The sequence below is a fragment of the Phocoena phocoena genome, chromosome 6, assembly GCF_963924675.1.
Source record: "Phocoena phocoena chromosome 6, mPhoPho1.1, whole genome shotgun sequence".
NCBI lineage: Eukaryota > Metazoa > Chordata > Mammalia > Artiodactyla > Phocoenidae > Phocoena > Phocoena phocoena.
Genome location: NC_089224.1, coordinates 29,564,422 through 29,586,775, shown reverse-complemented (window position 1 = coordinate 29,586,775; position 22,354 = coordinate 29,564,422). Strand labels below are relative to the sequence as shown.

The following is a 22,354-nucleotide window of genomic DNA, read 5'->3' as shown; positions in this document are numbered from 1 at the left end:
TGTCAGTGATCCTAGATCAAGTCAGTGTCTTAGATCCTGTCGGTGATCCTAGAATCAGCCTTGAAAGAAAACCCTCCTTGTCCAATTGATATTTGTAAGTTGTTTTTATAAAAGTGCCAACATGCTGAAGGGAAGAGTGAAGACAGATGAAAATTGAAAAGAGGTGGTAAGGGAAGGAATAATCATAAGAGACATCTTTCTTTTTATAACATTCTGTTGTGGAGAATGGGGAAAGGCTTCTATGATGAATCCACTCCAGGAGTATATGCCAATTTATGACTAGAACCAGGAAAACTAGCGTTTTGTGGTTAAGAGTATGTCTATGAAAGGAATACAAAGGGCCAGTTGAGTTGATTCCACTGATGATACAAAGACTGCCTGGATGAGACCAAGTGTCTTCTTGGATTGGATGTAGCATGGGACAGAGAAGAATGTCTAGCACTGTAGACAGACATTCCCATAGCCTGTGGAAATACAGGCATCGTGTCTTAGAGATGCTTGAGGTATTGGTTTTTTGTGACCTAGGGTGATCCCTTAGACCCATCATCCTCAGCATTGGTTGGCAGCCTTCAGCTAGCTGCTGTGTGTCCTGCAGGTCTCAGCTCTGAGACAGGAAGAGGCAGATGGCCACCTGCTAAGAAGTGGGACAGTTATCTTTCTTAAAAAATGAAGCAGGGCTTCTTTGGGACTTCCTGCAGTTTTCTTGTATTCACACAAAATCTGAAACATTGCGCCCTGCAGTTTTGTAAAGAAAGATCCAATTGTAATTGGAAAATGCAAAAGGGCAGAATTAAGGTTAACTCTGGATTTCCTGCTTCTCATGCAATTAAATTCTCCCCCTTGCCATTGAGTTAATGTAATTTTCCCCCCACATAATTGGGCATAAATTACTGGACAAATGTGGGATAAGTTGATATGGACTATAAGGAGATAATGAAGTAAAATTATAAGAAATTATAATTACAGTACTTGGATTTTTAAGAAGCAAGAATTCTGTCATTAAGCCAATGAAATATCTGCAAAGTAATCTAATAATAGATTATGAAAAATTAATTTCTAATTCAACTTTTTTTTACAAAATAATTATTAAAATAATAAAAATAATGACTCTAAGAACCTCAGTCAAAAATACTTTTTTGCATTCTAAATATTGCTTTTGTTTCCTTTGATATTTTTTCCAATATACCCACTGCAGGTGCATTATTCTATTTGGGGTTGTCCCCTTCCATTTTGACTGATACATGTTTTTCTTTTTTTTTAATTGAACTATGGTTTATTTACAATGTTGTATTAGTTTCTGGTGTGTACTGCAAAGTGATTCAGATATTCTTTTTCAGATTCTTTAACATCATAAATTACTACAAGATATTGAATATAGTTCCCTGTACCATATAGTAGAGCCTTGTTGTTTATCTATTTTAGATATAGTAGTGTGTAACATAGTAGTATGTATCTGATAATCCCACTCCTAATTTATCCCTCCCCCACTTCCCCTTTGGTAACCATAAGTTTGTTTTCTGTGTCTGTGAGTCTGTTTCTGTTTTGTAAATAATTTCATTTGTATTATTTTTTTAGATTCCACATGTAAGTGATATCATATGATACTTGTCTCTGTATGACTTACTTCACTTAGTATGATCATCTCTAGGTCCATCCATGTTGCTGCAAATGGCATTATTTTATTCTTTTTTATGGCTGAGTAATACTTTATGCATCCATGGTCACTTAGGTCACTTCCATATCTTGGCTATTGTAAATAGTGCTGCTATGAACATTGGGGTGCATGGACTGGTACATGTTTTTAATATTAGTTTTGTTGTATTTGTATTGTTTATTTTGGGTGAAGCAACAATAGGCAAGTAGAGTCTTAGAAGAACAGAAGTTGCAAGAAATAAATCTTTCACTACTGCTCTTAATAGAAAGATTTTTGCCTCTGGAAGAGATGGACCTAGCCACCCATAAACACATAGGAAGTGATGGCTGGCTTCACCAATGTAGTGATGGCTGTGCTTAATGCCATGATAGTAAAAGAACACCCTTGTCATACAAATTGTTTGCAGATTTCTATTCCTATGTAATTCCATCTGTTTGTAATACGACGGTCTGCACTGCTGCTGGCACCTCACGCTCTGAGTTAAATGGATCTCATCAGAGCCCTGTGCTGACCCTGGATCTGCAGACTTGATTGGGGTGGGCGTTTCAGTCTGGAGGGGTGCTCATTCAGCAGTGTCATATTTGGTCATTTGGGCTTACACATGTGCCCTCTTTAAAGGACCAGTTTGAAGGGTTATTTTCAATTTATTGAAAGAAAACCTTCATGTATAGGTCTTATTTATTGCTCAATATCAAGCCTCTAGAAAGTTAAACGTTGTTCTTGTTTGTTTCGTGTTCTGTATGGATAAATAAAATGTATCTTCTCAAACCTTCAGATGAGGGAGGGTTGACAGTAGACTTACCCATTTAGCAAATAAAAATGTACACCCCCCATAACAGAAGAAGAACAAATAACTTTTTAGTGTAAATATGCCCCCAATTTAGCTGAGCGTCCTATGTTTTATCTGACAAACCTAGCTGAGACCAAATCAAGATTCCAGAGTTAGATGGGGTAAAAAGATTGGTCACAACACACAAGTTGCAAATTAAATATAAATGTGATTTTGAACATTCGTGTGTGAATATTTTTTAGGTCTTCTGGTATTGTGGTTATGTTTTAAAAGATGCCTTATCTTTTAGAGATATTTACTGAAACATTGACTGGTGAAATTATGTAATGTTTGCGATTAACTTCTAAATAATACAGGAGGTAGGTAAGTGGATGGGGCAGATTGGCTGTGGGATAATGGGTACGTGAAGGTAATTATGCTTTTTTACTACTTTTGAATGTGTTTGAAATTTTCCATAATAAAGGATAAAATGGGTTTGTGTGTAAGTCATGCCTTTAGATTAAAAAAAAAATTTATTCTTGAAACATCTTAAATATCAAACAGTTGAGGACTTGCACAGTGGCACCAGAAGAGGCTGCAGATGGAGGCAAGGGCCCGTGAATGATTTCTGGAATTGTGACATCTTTGTTCCTCCACTGGGATATTAATTGTCTTGATTTTCGTCTTTATTGTCTATAGAGCAATGCAAAAAAGCTGTTGGTTACTAGCCTCCCAGAGTTGAGATTATTCAGTGTGTAATAGGATATCCAGGGAGAGCTCACAAAGAGTAGAGCATGGTTAAGTAGAGAGGGATAGCGCTTTATGCTCTGGCCAGCCTTTTGAAAATAGTGAAACATGAAATGAAATAAACTGTTGGGTTAGGTCAAAATAACAAACGTTACTTTTTTCAATTTGTTTGTGGTTGTAACTGATTGGATTGAAGCCCTGGTAAATTAATAAATTGAGTATATAGCCTAATAATTCAGTATCGGCCTACCTTCCCTAGCAGGTGAGCTGTCAGCAGCTGGGAACGCTCAGTCCCTGGCGTGACTCTGGGCAGGGTTATTTACTGATGGACATCTTTAATGATTTGTCTTTTTCTTATTCCAGGATTTCCTTCAAATGCTGTTGGAGAGCATCCCAGAAGAAAGAAGGTGAGGACCGATTTAGGAATTAAGGGCCCAGTTTTATTTATTTATTTATTTTAACATCTTTATTGGAGCCCAGTTTTATTTTTAATGTTAAAAATGACTCTGCCATTGTTGGGCAAGTTGCAACCTAGAAAGTTTAATCTTCCTCTCTCAATAGAGGAGGGACCTCCGCAGACAGCAGGAGTCCTGGGATGATCAACTAGGTCTAGAAATATTGGGAGTGTGGATTCTGGGAGCCAGCACGCGCAGCAGGGGAGCCCCAGAGTCAGGAGTCCTGAAAGTGGTAGAGGAGGCAAGCCAAGGACACTCTGTGGCCTCAGCTGCTGTGGAAAAGAATGGAGGGCAGAAAAGTTCTAACAGTTAGGGTGGCTTGTTTTGAAATGTCTGAAATGTTTCAGATTTACCATCCTTCTTTTTTTTTAAGTAAACATATGGGTTTTCTTCATGTAAAAAATCATATCAGATGTAGCCATTATTCCTAAGGTCAAGAACAACAGTTTACCTGTGAGAATTTTTCTTTTCTTTTGTACTTGCCCTGAAATAACTTTTCAGGTCCTCTAATAGAATGGAGCAGTTTCCTTAGGAACTAATACAGAAAGAGGAAAAAGAAAATGAATAGAAATTGTATATTACCTCCTTAGGCTGTTACCAAAGTCTGTTTCTGAATGACGACTATGCGTTCCTTAAGAAGAACTTCTCAGGACACAAATACAGCAATTTTCGTGGAAGCCACAAAGTGCATTTTTAGTTTTGGAGGTCTTCTTTCTTTTCATCCTCTTCCTAATAAGGTTATGGAGTTCATTTGGATGGCCCCAAGCCCTCTGGCTCTGGGGGACCTGGATTTTATCATTGCGAATATTTTTTGTGGACCCACAAAGAGACTTTTGTTGTGATTGTGGAAGTTAAGAGCAGCATCTCCGTGGAATGGTGGCCACAACCACCAACCTTCACCCTTGAGAGGATGCCTCGCCCAGTTAGGATCACTTTTTAGCTAGCAGGCTTAAGCTTCTTTTTAAAATTCTCCTGAGGCGTTAAGGAGATTTCATGGCTACAGTGAATGTATTTCAGCAAGTATACTAGAATATATTTTGAAACTGAAACATCTTCTTTCCTGCCAGCTAATCTCAGAATCGAATCCAGCTATTAAAGCAGACCGTTCACCCTTTTGCCTGTGCGGCATGTTGTACCAATTTTATCCAGGTCTCCAAAGGCCCCACACCTACCCCTGGAGCTTCCAACCTTTGGCTCCATCGCAAACTGATCCTCAGGCACATCTGCGAAGCACGTGAGCTGTTCTGAACAGGACAGTCTTTCACTTTAGACCAGCCAGTTAGGGTCCTGGGGCTGGCACGTCTGTGTCATACTGCGTTTCCATTGTTCTCTTGCTTCGATTAATTTTAGCATTCTCTACTGAGCACCTCCCTTACCAGACTTTAGGCTGGACACTAGGTAACAGAAAGGAATCAATTCTATGCCTAGCCCTCAGGGAGCTCCTGGTCAACTTCTGAAGACGAAGATGTACATGACACAGGCCATGACTCAGGGTAGGAGGTTCTCTGGTGAGCTTCAGAGTCCTGGGTGCATGGAGATACAGTTCAGCAGTCCTAGCCTCGAGCCTTCAGGCCAGAGGTACTACTATGAAGGTTTTAGGTAGGGAAGTGCCGTCAGCATGTTGGAAAGATACTCGGGGGAGGCAGCGTGGAAGATAGATGGGGGTGGGGAGAACTAGACGTCAGGAGACCAATTAGAGACCGGTACAGTAGTTCACTCAAGAGATCCAGAGCTGGAGCCGTGGGTGGGATGGTGGCAGTGGGCTTTGAGAGTATGAACAGATCTCAGGAATATTCCGGAGGTGCCACAGTTAAGACTTGGTTGATTGGTTGTGAAAGCTGAAAAGAGGAGTCTAGCGTGACCTGACCTTTCTCTCTTGGCCACTTAGTTACATGCTGAGTGTAGAAGCCCTGGAAATCCAGCTGGTAGTTGTGTGGTCTCAGGAGTCAGTATGGGGCCGAGGGAAGGAAGGGAGGGTATTTGCAGCGGAAGAGCGGAGATGAGAAGTCATGTTTTAGACATCTTCAGTGTGAGGTTTCAGTTTAAATGCTGATGAGACCAAGGAAAGAAAAAGCTAGAAGTGCTTAGAAGGAGATTCAAACAAATCCTGGGTGCCTGTCTGCCCTGGTAGAACAGCACCTTATCCAACATGCCTTGCCCACCTGATATTCCAGCGGTATCAACAGCTGCGGGTTCTCTCTTTGCTCATCAGCTATTGTTGTTTGTGTGTGCGCATTCACGTGTTTGTTTTAATTCAGTACTTTTCCTCCCCCACGAAGCTAGGGAGTACTCGTTTGTAACTGTTACCTCAGCAATTTTCATTATCTACCCAAGTACAAATGACTTGCTCTGATCAAGAAAAGAAGTAACCATGTGCAAAGCTTTGAGGCATACACTATTTGCCTCCCCCCCACAGAGGGAGGGAACTTATAAATGTAAATTACTAAAATTTAAAAACCCATACAGAATGTAAGTTGCATTCCAGAACAAGGGCATTTTCTGTTTCAGACCCTGAGCATGGAAGCTCCTAAAGCCTTCATCCATCTAGAACTGTACTTCCCAAATTCTTTCCATCTTCTCTCAGCTCCTGGGAACATTACCGGGCCTTGCGCTTTCCTTTAGAGGCGCAGATAGAACGGGATCTTTAGAATCTCAAGAGGCCGAAGACAGAGCCAAGAGTGATAAAGACCTTTCTCCTGATCAGCAACAAGTTGATAGGCACAAGCAGCAGATATGGTTAATAGTCAGTTCCCCATCCTTGCCCCTCCACCCCAGAGATCAACCGAAGAAGCAATACACCACAGGCAATACTGCTTTCTTGCACGCCTGGGTCTGTTTCTATGTACTGTAATATTACGAAGAGAGGAGCAACTGGTCACTTTCGCAGCCTTAAACACAGATTAATTTTCTAGCCAGCGTCGTGCAGGACGGCCAGCATATTCTCTCCCTTGCAGCATTAACTACACGTGACCACATTTAGAGCTCACAGGGTCTGGAGACCCCACTCCTAAAACTCAGAGTTGCCTTTCAGGATGTAGGCGTACAGCAAGGGAACTCTCCAGCCAGAGGGTAAAACAACCTGCTGTTCCAGATACCCAGGAGGTCTCAGTAATGGGGCAGAAGTACTGCTCACTAGTACAGAGATGGAGGGCGTGCAGTCGTGGGTCTGTGTACTTTTAGCTATCTGTATAAAATCAATTTCCATAGTGATCAGACATGCAGAAGAGTAATTTCCTGTAAGTTCTGGATCCCAGCGAAGTGGAAATGCTTCTGCTTGTCTGTTGTGATTATTTAAGCCACATGATCTCAGAGGGGAAAAATTCACCCTTGGCTTTGACTCTGAGTGTCTTGATTTGAAAAAGTCAGCTTTCAGTTTTACCACTGCTGTATATCCAAGTTCAGAACTAAAAATTCACCTGTACTGTCATCTCAGTAATTATGATCAAAACAGCCAAAATTATGTACATATTTTTTCATAAAACATACAGCCCATTTCTTTCCTGAAAGTTCAGCATTTTCAAACAGTCTCCCATAATTTCCTTGGGAGGTAAGGCTACTTATACTACCTTAAAAAATTGTTTCTGGCAGATGGAGTTAGTGCTTTGATCTTCCTCTCATAGTTTAACATCTCATTCCACGTTAGGAATCTGTAAACAGGCATCAGTGCAGTTTGATGTCTGTGCTGATACTGGGAGTCTAGAAACTGAGATCCTTTCTTTAGCCTGGGCTGACTTTGACCGGTCTTCTTATACTGCAGTTTCTCCATCTGCTAAAAAGCCGCACAACAACTGACACCCACTTCACGAGGATATTATGAGGAATGAAGTGATAATGGTTATAAGATGTATTGAACCTTTCCAGGGGAAAGCGATCTGGAAACACAGGTTCTCTTCATTCACAGGAGAGTGTCTTTTGCTCCTGGATGCAGCTAAACAATGAACTCTCCTGTCCTCATGCTTCTGCCCCTCCCAAGATGCTCCCTATCTCTTTGGAACTGTAATTGAGGGATAGACACGCAGGGCATCTGCAGCAGCGGCCAGGTTACCTTCAGCAGGAGAGATGTGAACAAGAAGTCAGCGTTGGTGAGAGCCAGCGCAGGCCTTCTCCTCCTGCAGGCTTGTCTGCATGATAAATCATGAACCAATGTATCGTGGATTAATTTCCTGAATTAAACGCAGAAAGAAAAGCGAGGGCTTTGCAGCCAGGCAACACAAGTTTGAATCCCAGCTCTTCAAGCACCATCTAGGAGGCCCTGCATAAGGCCCTTAGTCTCTTGGACCTTCATTTGCTCAACTCTAAGATGGGGATAATAATATTGGTCTTGTACAGAACCTCATGCCTGGTAGGCATCCACCGAATGTTTGCCGCAGAGAGAAGCTTTTGCCTGTTCTCAGTCTTCTCCGGTGAAGACTTGAACCTCAGTTAGTAACATGCTGGGACTCAACTCCCCAGCCCCCGCCCTCCTCCATGCCATCCCCCCGCCATGCCACCGCTAAAGTAGTGTCTTTAAGCTAAAATTCCCTGAAGGAAATTTATGTCCCTGTCCTCTTACTCACTCCTCCATGGACACGCACAACAGCTGTTCACCATCTTTTGTAAAAATCGCTTGAAAATGGCTCTGAAGTCACTCCCCAGACTTCTCTTCTTCAGGATATTTAATCCCAGTTCCCTTGACCTCCCCTGTGGGTCCAGTGTGCTTAGCCCTTTGATCATCACGACTGCTTTTTTCTAAATCCTTTTTAAATTCTCCGTCTTAAGTTGTGGCAGGTTTAAGAATGCCCGTTTTCCTAGAATCCACAGCACAATGAAGCTCAGTTCCGAGTCGGACACTTGCTGCTGCCTACTTGGGTATCACCTGAAGGATGGGTGACAGGGGCTTTTGGCCCCAGGGCCCTGGACACAGGAGTGTCTCTCTTTGGCTGGAAAGGAAGTAGATGAATGAGCTGCTTAGATAGAAGCACCAGTGAAGGAAGGACAGGGAAGAAAATGGACCCTTGCTTCTGAATCAGGGCAAACAACTTAGAGTGCCAGCAGGGCCTCCACAGCCGCTCAAGCCCCGGGGCAGCAACTCTTCCCACCCGGGTGCCAGGCAAAGGTGCAGAAGGTTTGCATTCGTTCCAAACAAGAACAGGCCTTCCACTGAGCATTGTCTTCAGTGGAAATTACAAGATTTGTCTTACCTTCCAGCCTCACAAATGTCACTAGAAAATAAAACAACCTCAAGTCTCCTTGGACATTTCTCTAAGTGGCCCTTCTGCCCCACTTTCCTCCTCCTAGCAGATCAGTCATGCCAGTTGAGGGCATTTCCAGCGCCTCTTTCTATGGCCAAGCAAATAAATCAAGCCCAAGAAAGAATAACGATCTTGATTTAAGGTGCTCTGAGAGATGCCTCCTCTCTTCTCGTCGCCCCCATCCCCGGCCCACGTGCACGTGCACACACACTCACACACAGACCTCTGAGGGCACGCATGCATGCACGCACGTGAGCACACTCACACACTTCCACACTCTCACAGCCTACAGAGGGGACTTGGCCATCTGCACTGAGAGTGGTGGTGTTAGATGACAAGAAACAGTGGGGAAAAGCCCAGGGATGGTGGCACCTGGCCTTTCATAGAGACACAGCCAGTAATTCCACTGACCTGGGAACTGGGCAGACAGCCTAGGGAGGTGGTCACTTTCCCCTTATTCACTTCTGGCCTCTTCCCTGCCTGGTCGTCCCACAGGTGGGCATCATCTTGAAAATGAATCCAAGCCGGTTTCTTGCCCTCTTTGTATTTTCTCTGTTTTGAAATAGCAACAGTTGCCTCCCTTGGCAATCTTTGCTTTTGCCCTGGGCAGGGAAGACAGAGGCACACAGGTGACTTGCTTCTCAGTGGAGAAGCAAAGGAAGGGACAGTATCAGTCAGCCCTGTATTCCCCAAGCCCACCCACCTCCTTCCCTCCCTCCCTTCTCACTGTGGTCCAGCCCAAAGCCCAACCAGCACAGGTGTGAGGGGAGTACTTGGCCTTCAGCACCTTAACTAATGCAGACAGCATTGTATCTTTGCACAACTTCTTTACGATTCCAAAGGGAGGGAGGAGGGAATATTACATATATGTAATATAGTATATAAAATTTTAAAAAAATACAGAGCGTAACAACTTGGGAATACCCTACTGGGAAAGGTGATTATTAAAAAGGAATAATCTTTATTGAGTCAACAATGAAATGTGTTTTCATTTATGCAAATAAAAAATATCTATGGGGATCCTCACGCCAAGAACTGTTTTAAGTGCTGGGTTTAGGGAAGTGAGTAAAACAGACTTGGACCCTGGTCTCAGAGAGCTTTGAGCCAGTGAGGAGACAGTTAAAAGTCAAGTAACCAAATAAATTGCAGTCACAAACTGTTGATGGATGCTGTGCCACAGAAGACAGGAAGCATGGTGGGTATGACACACACAGCCTGGGAGAGGCTCCAGGAAGGCCTCTGTGGTTAGAGAGACCAGGCATGAGCAAGAATTATCTAGAAGCCAGGGAGGAATGGCTTAAACTTCAGGAAGACAGTCTGTTGACCCTAAAAATATTGGACACTTAGTACATTTAAGGAGTATTTAAATCAGCAGGGCATGAAACCAAAAGATTTCAGCTTCCTTTGGATCAGACGTAACAAGCAATCATAATATTTCAGAAAAAGCAGAATGAAGGCCTGCTTGAAAACAAGCAACAGAAGCCATGTGTGCTCCATGGCTGTGAGCCTCTCAGGGCTCCAATAATGATTTGTATCATTTTTGCTTGCTGTAGCCCATGGTCACCATAAAGTTGGAATTTCATTTTGGTGCGCTAAGTGCTATAGTGTTCAGATTTCACTTTACTCCACCTCTTTCCAGGAAGCAGTCACGCCTGCTGTGTCCCATGAACATGCCCTATCCTTCCTCCCTGAATGGCACTCCCAACCAAGAAGTTCCTCTCAAGACATTAAAAGCACCTATTGTGGTGTGCCTTTGATTCTTAGACTTCATTGTGTGCACTCTCTTTGACTGGAGAGGAGCTGTACTGAACGTGACCGGGTCCCCCTCCTCACTTTAACCTGCGACAGCATTGCGCTTTCTCCCGATTCCTCTGGAAGATTGATGCGGTGATGTGCCCAATAGTTAGAACCATTCTGTGTAATAAGTGCTCTGTAACTTTTTCAGTCCTTTACTTTTTGTTGTTGTTGTTTTATTTTTAAAGGCTTGAGTTGTCTGTTGAAAACATCTTCCAAGACTGGCTGGAGAGTTCCGGAATACCACAGGTGTGCTTAAGATAACTGCTTCCCGAGAGTCTGTGGAGGACAGTAAGGCTTGTGTACTTTGCTTTTCATACTTAGTGTATCCATCATGACAGTGATTTATTTGTATACACTTACAAAAGTAATCCTCTCGCTGAGTTGGAATATCCCTGAGTCAGGAAAATGATGGTCTCCCACCCTCTTAGGCCTGCACGGTGATGTGTGCCTCAGGCCTCTGCCTCTAGTGACTGTGGTGCTGTAGGTGGACGTTCTGGTTGACCCTGAACTGAGTGTTAAATGAGGTCTTGCAAAGCGTGGCGTATACTTTGGGCGGCGTCACCCGGCAACAGGTCAATGCTGCCATCGGGCCTCGAGCTCTGCTGTTTGGATGCGGCCACGTACGCGTGAGCTTGCTTGCCTGCCGCGTTCCTCGGACCGGGCGTACCCGTAGTTTCTCCGTCATCACCCCTGTGCGGCTGCCCTCGACTTCCTCCCCTGGCTGTGCATCTCTACCTCTGGCTGCTCTTCTCATCTGAGGGAGCAGTTTAGATTCATTTCTCTGTCTTGGGGACCGGGACCCATCCCTCCTTCAGCTTTCCTTCTCTCCCTCCCTTTCAGCCCATGGGCAACTCTGAGGGAGAGACGGTTCCCAGGCATCCCTCGCTGCGAGGGGATCACCCGGCCTGGAGCCTTCTCTCCCTTCCGCGCTCCCCGGGTCTTGTGCTTCGCGGAGCCTGAAGGGCAGCCCTGAGGGCCGACCCTAGCTGGAGCCTGGGCCCTGAGAAGTCCGAGGGTGGCATCCTGGATGCGGCTGGTCAAAGGACCCTGTAGGCCTGCAACTCTCCCAGCCTGGGCTGGCCCCCGGAGCAGCTGCAGACTCATCATAGTGGGCCCTAGCGTCTGGGAGTGGACCCCCAAGGTGGTGAGAAACTCTGCCCCCGGGCCCAGGCAAGCAGCGCTGTTAGCCTGCTCGTTTCTGGTTTCATGACCGGTTATATGAGCTTCCCCTTGGGAGTGTCTGAATGTCAATGAAGGTCTGTGAACCATGAAATTAAGGAACAGAAGGGGCTGTTCTCCATTACCTTTTCATCCCTCTACTCACATCTTTGTCCTGTTCTACCACACGGGGGGAAATATCGGCCACCAGCCACCATGAGCTCATTCCTAAAAAGGACGCATTGCCTTCGGTTCAGGAATGCGTGTCACTTGTTAAAACTTATTTGTTTGGCCCAGTCCTTCTGGCAGTGAAGAAGAATAAACACGCAAAACAAAATGGGTGGAATAAGGCAGCACCTGGTCCTGGGAGGAAGTGCTTTCAACTCGTGTATATTATAATGAGCTCCTGTGATTTCTACATCAGTGGCTTCCAAACCAGGCCACTAGCTGAGTACAAAAATCCCGGGAAACAAAGTTAAGGTTTGTCTGAACCTAAATAGCCAAGCCTTGCTCTTCTGGTCTCCGAAGGGGCTGAGGTGAGGGCTGGGTATCCCGCGAAGCCGTCTGCCTTGTGTTCCTAGGCCAGGCTGTTGCAAGGCTCCCAGACATTCTTAGCAGGGCCTGGAAGCTGGGAAGAGTTGGGAGCTCAAAGAGCAGAATCCCACATTTCCTGGCCCAGAACAACAAGGCCACTGTGTTCAACAGTTAGCCCCGAGGGAAGAGAAAAGAAAGAGTCCTTAATCGAGTGCCCAGAAGCAGGCGCACCCCACTCGGGCTGCAGCACTGGGGCTGACCCGCTTGCTCCCAGGAGGCTCTAATTTCCCCTGAAGAAGAAGAGGCTTTGCCACCAGCAGGAGGCTTTTGCTTTTCATTAAAAGGGGGAGGGGTGCGTGGAAGGGAGAGATTTGCCTCTGAGCGGTACTTTTTTTCTAAAGGTCTAGTTGCATTAGTGACAGCTTATAGCATAGACAAGCGTCTCCGCTATAAACTGACGAAACCTGCTGTCAAAACACAGCCAGGTGCAATGAGGCCAACCCGGCTATAAATTGTATTTAAGACCCAACTGGTATTTCCTTGGGTGCTTAACTGTTCGGTAAAAACAACAGCGTCAGACAGAAAAGACCCTGATTTAGTGCACATCTTTCCATTGGTGAATGATCAGACGGCATCTTTTCATCTCTGCACCCATTTTCTGCCATTATTTATGCTGGTGATGGTGATTTACCTGCTCGCAGCCCTTTTTGCTTTCCTTGAGAGTTCCTTCTCGTTTCCACTTCAGTGAAAGACTCTGCGCCCTCTTGTTGCGGGAGCCTCACGGTGAATGGAACACCTTGTTCTTTGTCCCCATCATTATAATATAAAGTTACTGGTGTGTTTGGCCTGGAATGACAACCAGAGCACTGAAATCGTTCTGATGCTCTTTGTTCTCATTGAAAATTTCTGTTCACCAGCAATTGAAGTCATTCACGACAAAAGAGTCACGTTCTACTGGTGAAGTTTTCATTCTACAGGTTACAGAGGCTTTTTGTTTTCTCTCAGGAAGGCTTGCCTTGGGGTTGGCCTCCATTTTCCTTTTTGCCCACATGAATGGAAATCATTTTTTTTTAATGTGGAAATAGCTTCAGCAGCTATAAAAGTAAGCATGAGCCCCAAAGAAGTAAAAGAAATTGGATCCAAACCTCTTTAAAGAAACACCCAACTCTATAAACTTTGACTTTGCAAACAGACTTAAAATTGATTGTGTCGTTGGTATTATAGATTATTTCTTTTATGACTTTTTTCTGACTATAGAAGTATTACATATTGAAATATAAAAAGTTTGTAATAAGAAAATAAAAATGACCCAGAGATAATTTTTTGATAGAAATCCTTTCAGTCATTTTTCTGGTCTCCCTTTTCAAAAATAAAAATGATATGTTCTCTGTAGCAAGTTCAAGCACTACCAAAGTATAAAACATAAAAGCTCTTGCCCCTTTCAGTCTTACTCTGCAGAGATAATCTATGTCTGGTATGTGTCCTTCCACACATTTTCTGTGCTATACATTATGTAAATGTATATCCTTTTAAAAAAAAATGGAATCTTATTATCCAAACTTAAGGTTTTCATTTAAAAATATATCTTAAGCAATTTCCCATATCCCTTGATATAATTCAAGAGCAATGATTTTTAACAGCTGCATAGCTTTCTAATAAGTGGTACCATAATTTAATTTACTCAGACCCTCCCAACTGTTGGAATAGTATACGTTATTTCTAAGAAAGTTGCCCATTCTGCTAATTTGACAGTTCTATAAATAGATTTTTATTTCTTTTCATGTTTGCCCAAAGATCTCCTCCCACCACCGGCCCATATGTACATATATTCCAATCTTTTTTTTAAACATTTCTATGCAAATACGTTAGAAATAACTTTTCTCCCTCCAGCCCTTCCTCTTTACTTCTTTATTTTAGTTGTTACAGAACTCTCTGACTCCTCCCTTTCTTTGATTTCCTGCCCACTTTACCTGATATCCTTATGTAAATTTATAATTTTCTTTCCTTTCCTAGCACCTCCCCCACTTTTTCCTTATATTTTGCTTGGACTAGTGCAGTAGCTAGTTGCTCTTTTAGCCACCAAGCTGTCACCCTTTCCATCCATCATCTACATCAATGCTAAGTGAATCTTCCCCCAAACACAGCTTACATCCCTCCTCACCAGAAACTTTTTTCCCCATTTAGAACAATCTCTTTGGCTTGCTGTTTGAGGCTGTCAGCAGAACTGCCCCAAGCTACCTTTTTAAACTTTATTTTCCACCACTGCTAGGCATATGCCCAATTATAATTATCAGTCTCCAAATAGTTATGAGCTGAAGTTTAATTTTAATATAATCTAAATTTAAATTGAAAATCTAATAATACAGTCATGCTTTGGAACAACACGGGTGTGTGAATGAATCCACTTTTTCAACTGTCAATTCTGTGAAATCTAAATGCAGACCAAGCATTTCTGAATCAAATTTAGCATCCAATTGAGACAGACTATGAAAACACATCGGATTTAGACGACTTATACAAAAAAGTGAAGGTAAAATATATCATTAAAGTTTTTAAAATAGTGGCTACATGTTGAAATGATTATATTTCCGATACATGATAACCCAATGTATACATACCCAAGAAAATATATTATTAAAATGAATTTTAGCTGTTACAGCTTACATTTTATATGTGGCAATTAGAACATTTTAAATGACAAATGTGGCTTGCATATATTCATATTGAATAGTGATGCTCTAAAGCTATTAGTTGAGTTAAAATCTGAGTGCATAATGCCTTAAAATCCCTCACTGAATAGATATAATTGAAATCATTTGTATTTTTGTCAAACGTATGGATAAAGATGGAGCTGGCCAATCCATAGACGCCCTTCAATCTGCTCTGGTGGCATGGATGATCATAGTGCACGGGTAAGGGGTCGGATGCTGCTTTCACAGCAGGCGTTCATAAGGGTATGAACGAATTACCAGCCTCTCTTCAGTTCTTAATTTCAACTCCCAGGCGACCCATTTCCCAAGGTGCCAACAAGTAACACAGTAATGCTGGTGAACCTCACAGCCCTTCTATGGCTTGGGCTACTCTTTGGGGAAAGCACTCAGCAGCCTTCAATGGCAAAGTCACGGGCAGCGGTGGCAGCAATGGGGATAGAGAGGGTGGGTAATGGCCAATCACATAAAGTATCCTAGAAATAGGCACGAGTCAAGCTCCCAGGATTTAGAACACCAGGTTATTGTGTCATCTTGGGAAATGCCTCTCCTTTCTAAACAAACACCTGCAAGTTGCCAAAGCCCACACAAGCAAATGATGGAAAACTGAAGTCTTGTAGGGAAAAATGCTGCAGTCACAAAATTGAGGAAACTTGATAAGACATGATGCAAAAGAGACTCCATGTCACTGGGGCCATGATGTGCTTTTAGCACAGAGCAAGCCAGGTGGTTTGTTAGAGGAATAACTTGTAGGCTTCTTTTAGCACAGATTACGTGCTATTATCAACATAATTTAAAGGCCCATTAGGGTGCTTAATCTTGGTGGTATCTATAAAAATTCTACATTTAATGGTCATTCAAGAAAACTGAGACTGGTTATTTTGCAAATTCCAGAGAAATCATATTTTTCAAATTATATGTGTTATGAGATCCTTGGTTCTTTTATATCAATAATAGCCGTGGCCATAATGTGGTGTGGGTTTTGGGCTCCTAGTAATTTTGCTGTCATTCTTGTTCAGTGGTTAGATTAACAATTTCTAAGTGACTAAACATCTTGTCAGGGATCCTTGGAGATACGTTCTCTGTCCTCACTTGGGGCAGGGCCTGCATTGTCGATGAGTCACCACTGTCACTTACCGTTCATCGAAGTGATGGCCCCTCTTCCCACAAGCTCCACAGAATGATATACTGCTTGGCAGTCACAAGAGACGAGGAGAGATTTTATTGAAATACTTTCATTTTTAGCCTAATTTTCTTTATTTCTGGCATCTGTGGCTTTGTGAGCATATTAGTTAGCTCAGGCTGCCATAACAAAATACCAAACTAGGTGGCTTAAACAACGGACATTTGTTGTCTCACAGTTTTGGAGGATGGAAGTCCAAGATCAAGGTGCGGGCAGGTTTGGTTTCTCCCAAGACCTTTCTCCTTGGCTTGCCGATGGCCACCTTCTTGCTGTGTCCTCACATGGTCTTTCCTCTGTGTGTGTAGAGAGCTCTGTCTTAATCTCCTATTCTTATAAGGACACCGGTCCGATTGGATGAGGCCCCACCCATGTGATCTCATTTTCCTTTAATCACCTCTTTATGGGCCCTGACTCCAACACAGTCACATTCTGTGGAACTGGGGGCTAGGACTTCAACATGTCAATTTGGAGGGTACAAGTTTAGCCCACAATAATGCTGATTCCCAATATTTCTCTGATTAGTTCCACATTTCTTGTGAATCCTTTCAAAGTGACCTATAAAAATCACTCAAGTCAACCGTACTGTATTTTATTCCCTTATAAATGAATATGCTTTGGATATAACTTATTTGGTCCCAAATGACATTAGCATCCTGTCCACAAAAATTTAAAGTCTCTGATGAAATGAGAGACAAATGTGGGAAGGAAGAGTCCATTCTCCCAGGGCGAAGTAGGTAATTGAAGGTCTGTGCCAGGCGTTGTGTATTATTGGGGGGCATCCGATTTGACACTGTCCAAATGTATTGACCTCTTCACAGTGTAAGGCACCACATGAAACAGGAGACATTTTCCTTTGGTGCCCCAAATGAAAGCACTCTATCTTTCCTTCTTTTCTCTCCCTTTCAAAACCTGATTTCCAGAAAGAATTTGAATCTCATTCACAGTAATCTATGACTAGACACCAAGTGAATAGTAAGGATTAAAAGTGTTTCCTCTCCCTTGAAGATTTCCTTTATAACTGTGTCAGATCTTAGGCTTCGACAAAACTGTCAAGCATCCCAGACCAGATGGATGAGATTTGCTAGGGGACGCTTCTTCCAGGATCTGAAATCATACCTCCCAGCCAGGTGACTGCCTTCCCTGCCCCTTCCCTTCTTTCTGTGGATGTTGCCCGTATATCTATCCTTTACCAGGGACTGTGCATGACTCAAAGATGAGAGAAACACAGGCTTCACCCTCAGGATGCTTAATAATTCCGTGGGAAAAATAGATACACAAATAACCGACCTAAGGCAGAGAGCCGTGAGTGGTGTAAAAGTAACTCACTTTTAGAGTTGGGAAGAAAGAGGTCATTTTGCATTTGTGGAGGCAGAAAGGATTGAGGTGCCATTTAAACTTCAGTCTTGAAGGACAGGTAGGGGAGGAGGTCATTTCAGGCAGGGGGAGTGACATGTTCAGCGTCTAGTGGTGGAAACTAAGTGTGCATGTTTGAGCAGCATGGGGCAGAGTCAGATCTCAGTGATGGGGGTGAGGGGAGGTGTTGATTAACTAGCTTGTCATAGCATGATTGAGGCTCTGTGGGTAGTGCCTCAGGACAAGGGGAATGGAGGCAACTTCCCCGGTGGGAGGAGCGGAGGAAAGGACCCACCCTCCTAAGTGAGCCTTACTCTCACTCTCAGCTCACTTGCCCCAGCCCCGGCCGGCCCCTGCCACACTCTAACCAAGGCGATTCCACCCCCCAAAATAGACAGGTGAATGCAACTCATAGTGATAAAATGCATCAGGTGAAGGCATTTTGACTATCACTTGGAACAGTGATCTCTCCCTCTCCATTTTCCTTCTTAGGAAGTAGTTTATTGCTGCCCACTTTGCATGGAGAGCAGGATCTGCGAAGCGGGTTGATGAGTGAGGCAGGACACAGCCAGACTGCACGGGGCTGAATGTGATGATGGAGAGTTCTCACAAAATGCACCGAAGGCTCGCAGAAAGAGTGCTGGTGCTTGAGTGGCAGTTAGATACCTGGACAGGTGGGCCAGCAGCCTTGCTGGAAAGAATACTCCCTGGATGAAGGGCCAAGTCTTTCCCCTCCACGCAGGTACCAGGGAGTCTCATGGAGTGAGAGGCACAGTTAGAGAGACTTTTGCTCCTTGGTTTTCAACTTTTGAAATTTTATGTCTAGAAGCTATTCATTTACATGGATACTTTTAAAAAGCATCATTAGGGGCTTCCCTGGGGGCGCAGTGGTTGAGAGTCTGCCTGCTGATGCAGGGGACACGGGTTCGTGCCCCGGTTTGGGAAGGTCCCACATGCCGCGGAGCGGCTGGGCCCGTGAGCCATGGCCGCTGAGCCTGCACATCCGGAGCCTGTGCTCCGCAACGGGAGAGGCCACAACAGTGAGAGGCCCGCGTACCGCAAAAAAACCCAAAAAAAACTACAGGTCCCAGGCTCAGGCCACACCCTCTGAGTGAGGATTGCCATAAGGAGGGCTGGGACCGACTGATAGAATCCATAATTATGTCATCTTCTGAAATATATTCTGTGAAAAGGGTTCTCCTTCTTTGCCGAGTACAATCTAAACTCTTAGAGGCCTTCACGTTTATGTTCTTCCTGAGCAATGCAAATATTTGGCTTTGTGGTTTAGTTTATTCATTCAACCAATATGCCTAGCCTTGCGCTGGGCCGTGGACATAACAAAGCTGAAAGGGCACAGCCCCTGCCCAGGAGCCCATGGTTTGTGGGAGCATCTGCGAACCAACCATTGTTCAAGGTGTGCTCAGGGGGCCTCTGCTCTGAGTTTGAGACCTATGGGGAACCGTAGAGGTTGACTTCTGTATTTGCCAAGTTCAGCCAGGAGGCCAAGTCCATTAGAAGACAACATGCTTGGAGGCTGGAGACTTGGCTGTACCACCCCCATCCCCCCTGCCCCCTCTTGGTCACAAGTTGGCCAGCTTATTGTGCAAGGGAGCCCATGTGATTGTCCTCAAGGTGCAGTGACTGGTGGGTCATGTTTGAACACACAGGCATTACCTGTTCTTCAGGTTCATACATATTGTGCACCCACAGAAAGATTCACTTAAATAAGGACACTGTAGCTCTTGTAAAGAGTGATTCTGTTTAACAGGATTTCCCTGAGCATTGCTTTATCTGTTTCATAGAGAGAGATCTTTAGAAAGAAGGAACAAGGTAAACTCAAAGAACTATGACAAGGATATCAACTTCGGATTACAAACCTTTTGTCAATAGAAAAGACATTCAGTTCTGCCTTTTAAGAACTGCCCCCATTCTCTCTTCTATTAGGCTGAAGACATACTCTGGTAGACTCTTCATCAAAGGCACGTTATTCTATATTTGCATCGTGCTCTTCCCACACCTGGGGGAAAGCCCTGAGACCTAGCAGTGCAGTGAGTTGTGTACATGGGTGCACACACACGCAGGCCTCCTTGACTCTTTGACATCACACAGCATCATTGTTCATGCTGGTGTTCAGATCTGCATCCCAGGCCTGGGGGCATCAGCTCCTACTGTGGCCGTTCACAGTGCTCACGGGATTTCTGCCCATCTCTGCTGCCAGAGCACCTGCTGACAACAAAAGCTATTAGGAACACTTGGCTGCTTTTAGAACATGGGGCTTTTTTCTCCTCTTTTGTGGAGAGCCATCACGTCGTATAAAATAGGTGTACATTTAATATCTGTGTGGTACATATCTCTTGGGTGTGGCCTCTATTGCTTCATGGTTAAAGTTTAGGCTTTTCTGGTGTTGCAGGACTTTCAGTCTGCTTTAGAATCTTTGGTAGGAGCAAGTCTTGGAGAAGAGCTCATCTGTTCATCCGTGGGGTAGCTGTGCCCAAGCTCATAGCCCTAGTTAATGGCAGAGCCAGGACTTCGCTCTAGGACCCTGAGTCCTCAGTCTACCTAAGACATTTTATATTTTTAGCAGAGTTGCTTTTAATCCAAATTAGCTTGGTCCCATTCTTGACTTAGTTTTTACAAGACATATAAAGAGATAATAAATGAATACAGCAGAAAGCCTGAGCAGGGATGATTTTGAATTTAATTAATGACTGCTGTTCTTCCTGAATATGTTCATTTCTGTTCTTTACAGGGCCAAAAAAAAAAAATGTGCTTTGTGTGTACAGTAATGTGAATCTCACATTCCGGGGCTTTTCATATGTGTCACAGGTATACACGACCCTCTTCCATTTATATATATCTAAATGGTAGCCCTGTATGTCTGACAAAATATTTTGCATAGAAAGTATGGGGCATTCGGGGCTTCCCTGGTGGCGCGGTGGTTGAGAGTCTGCCTGCCGATGCAGGGGACGCGGGTTCGTGCCCCAGTCCGGGAGGATCCCACATGCCGCGGAGCGGCTGGGCCCCTGAGCCATGGCCGCTGAGCCTGCGCGTCCAGAGCCTGGGCTCCGCAACGGGAGAGAGGCCACAACAGTGAGAGGCCCACATACCGCAAAAAAAAAAAAAGAAAGTACGGGGCATTATTGTACTGAAGAGCTGGTATCTTTTTTGGAGTGAATGAATGCAAGTGTGTGTAGAGATTAGGTCTGTTGTCTTTGGAAAGATAGATACAACTATTCCTCTCTTGAGTTGGAAACCAAATTAAATAATAAATACCAGGTGGCCAAAACAACAAGTGAGAAAAAGCAATTGGTTGAACAAAAAAGTGTCTTTATGTACCTTCTAAAGCATTTAAGGGATGGTTCCCGTATCTGCTTATTTGCTTTCAAAAGCATATGCCAACTAGAGTCCCTGGCTTTTGCCCTCGTTTGTCCCCTCTGCTGACCCAGAGGAGGAGAGTGTCAGTGTCACAGCCCAGTGGCAGCCAACCAGCAAGTGTATCACAGGTCAGGGTAACAGTCAATGATTGTCAAACTGTCCAAATCCAAATGTGTGTTTAAAACAGGGCAGCGTTCGTGTCACACATATCTCTGAATGGCAGTTCTCCAGGATTTATTGGCGCTTGGTAACGAGCGTGTTCAGCTCATTCAGCAGAAGACCCCATCCTTCCAGGTCAATCCTCCGCTTTGAGCCTTTATAAGCTCAGTATTTTCTGCTTCTGATCCTGTCTAGTTATAATTGCTACCATCACACTCTGAGTGGGATTCAGACAGTCTGATGCATAAAATGCAAAGCTGCATTATTCTGAGGTTAGTGAACAAGAGTGGAGGCTGGATGGAGGAGCAGAGTCAAGCGTGTTATATGCAATGTGCTGTTTTCACAAAGCATGTGGTAGTGAAGTTTTGTTCTGCAATAGTCTATGTTGGATGAAGGAGATAACTGATACATTAGATGCAGCTTTGGAGAGAGCCCTGCACCACTAAGCTGTGTGCCTGTGGGCGAGCCACTTGTCTTCTCTGAGTCCTCACTGCTTCTTTGGGGAATGAGGGGAACAGGCTTAGGTGAAGGTCAGAGCCACTTTGAGCCTCACGTCACCGTATGCTGTGCCCAGTACCTCGCTGAGGCCTCAGCTCCTGGTTACCTCTGAAAGGAGGAAGTTGGAATTTACTTTTCCTCTGAGTGTCTTCCTTTCCTCTTCAGGAATCTGTTGAATTGCCCTCAGACTGAAAACTTGCCCTTAGTTAGGAGTGATATCGGGAGAGTTTTCATATGTTTTGTCCTGAGTGGTGTTTTACAAATGTACACCATCAAAAAAAAAAAAAAACCCTGTTTGTGCCTTTCTTTTCTCTTCCACTGGAAAATTGCTATATGAAAGGTTATTGGGAGAAATCTTAAGTAATAATCAATCTGCCAGAGCATTTATGCTGGTTGATCATTGAAGGATAGGCACTTGCTACTAATTAAAATCAATTATTCACAGATATTAACCTGTTTGACCCTCAGGAGATGAAAAAAATTTTGGTAGGGTTTTTAATGTCTTAAAATTCCTGTGTATCAATAAAAACTGCAGGTGAGTTTTACCTTGGACCGTGGCAACTATTGCTAGGATACATTTTGAGACATAGAAGTAAGTACTGGTATATGTCTGTTGTCCAAATGACCTTGGGAAACATCGTCCAGTGAATTCTAGGTTGCTTTTTGAAGGAGGGGAAAACACTGGGGGCAAATGCTCCAGAAGGAGCACTTCATTTTTATGCTGCTTTTATAG

At 43.9% G+C, this 22,354-nt stretch overlaps 1 protein-coding gene across 4 annotated transcripts in view; it reads left to right on the top strand.

Annotated features, from left to right (window-relative positions):
- Nucleotides 1-22,354, top strand: part of AOPEP (aminopeptidase O (putative)) — a 300,772-nt gene that overhangs the window by 186,777 nt on the left and 91,641 nt on the right. For all 4 annotated transcript variants that reach the window (XM_065878726.1, XM_065878729.1, XM_065878728.1 and 1 more), the window contains 2 exons: nucleotides 3,534-3,577; nucleotides 10,839-10,899. In XM_065878726.1, coding sequence (XP_065734798.1) covers nucleotides 3,534-3,577; nucleotides 10,839-10,899 — 105 coding nt within the window. The remainder of the gene's footprint in view (nucleotides 1-3,533; nucleotides 3,578-10,838; nucleotides 10,900-22,354) is intronic.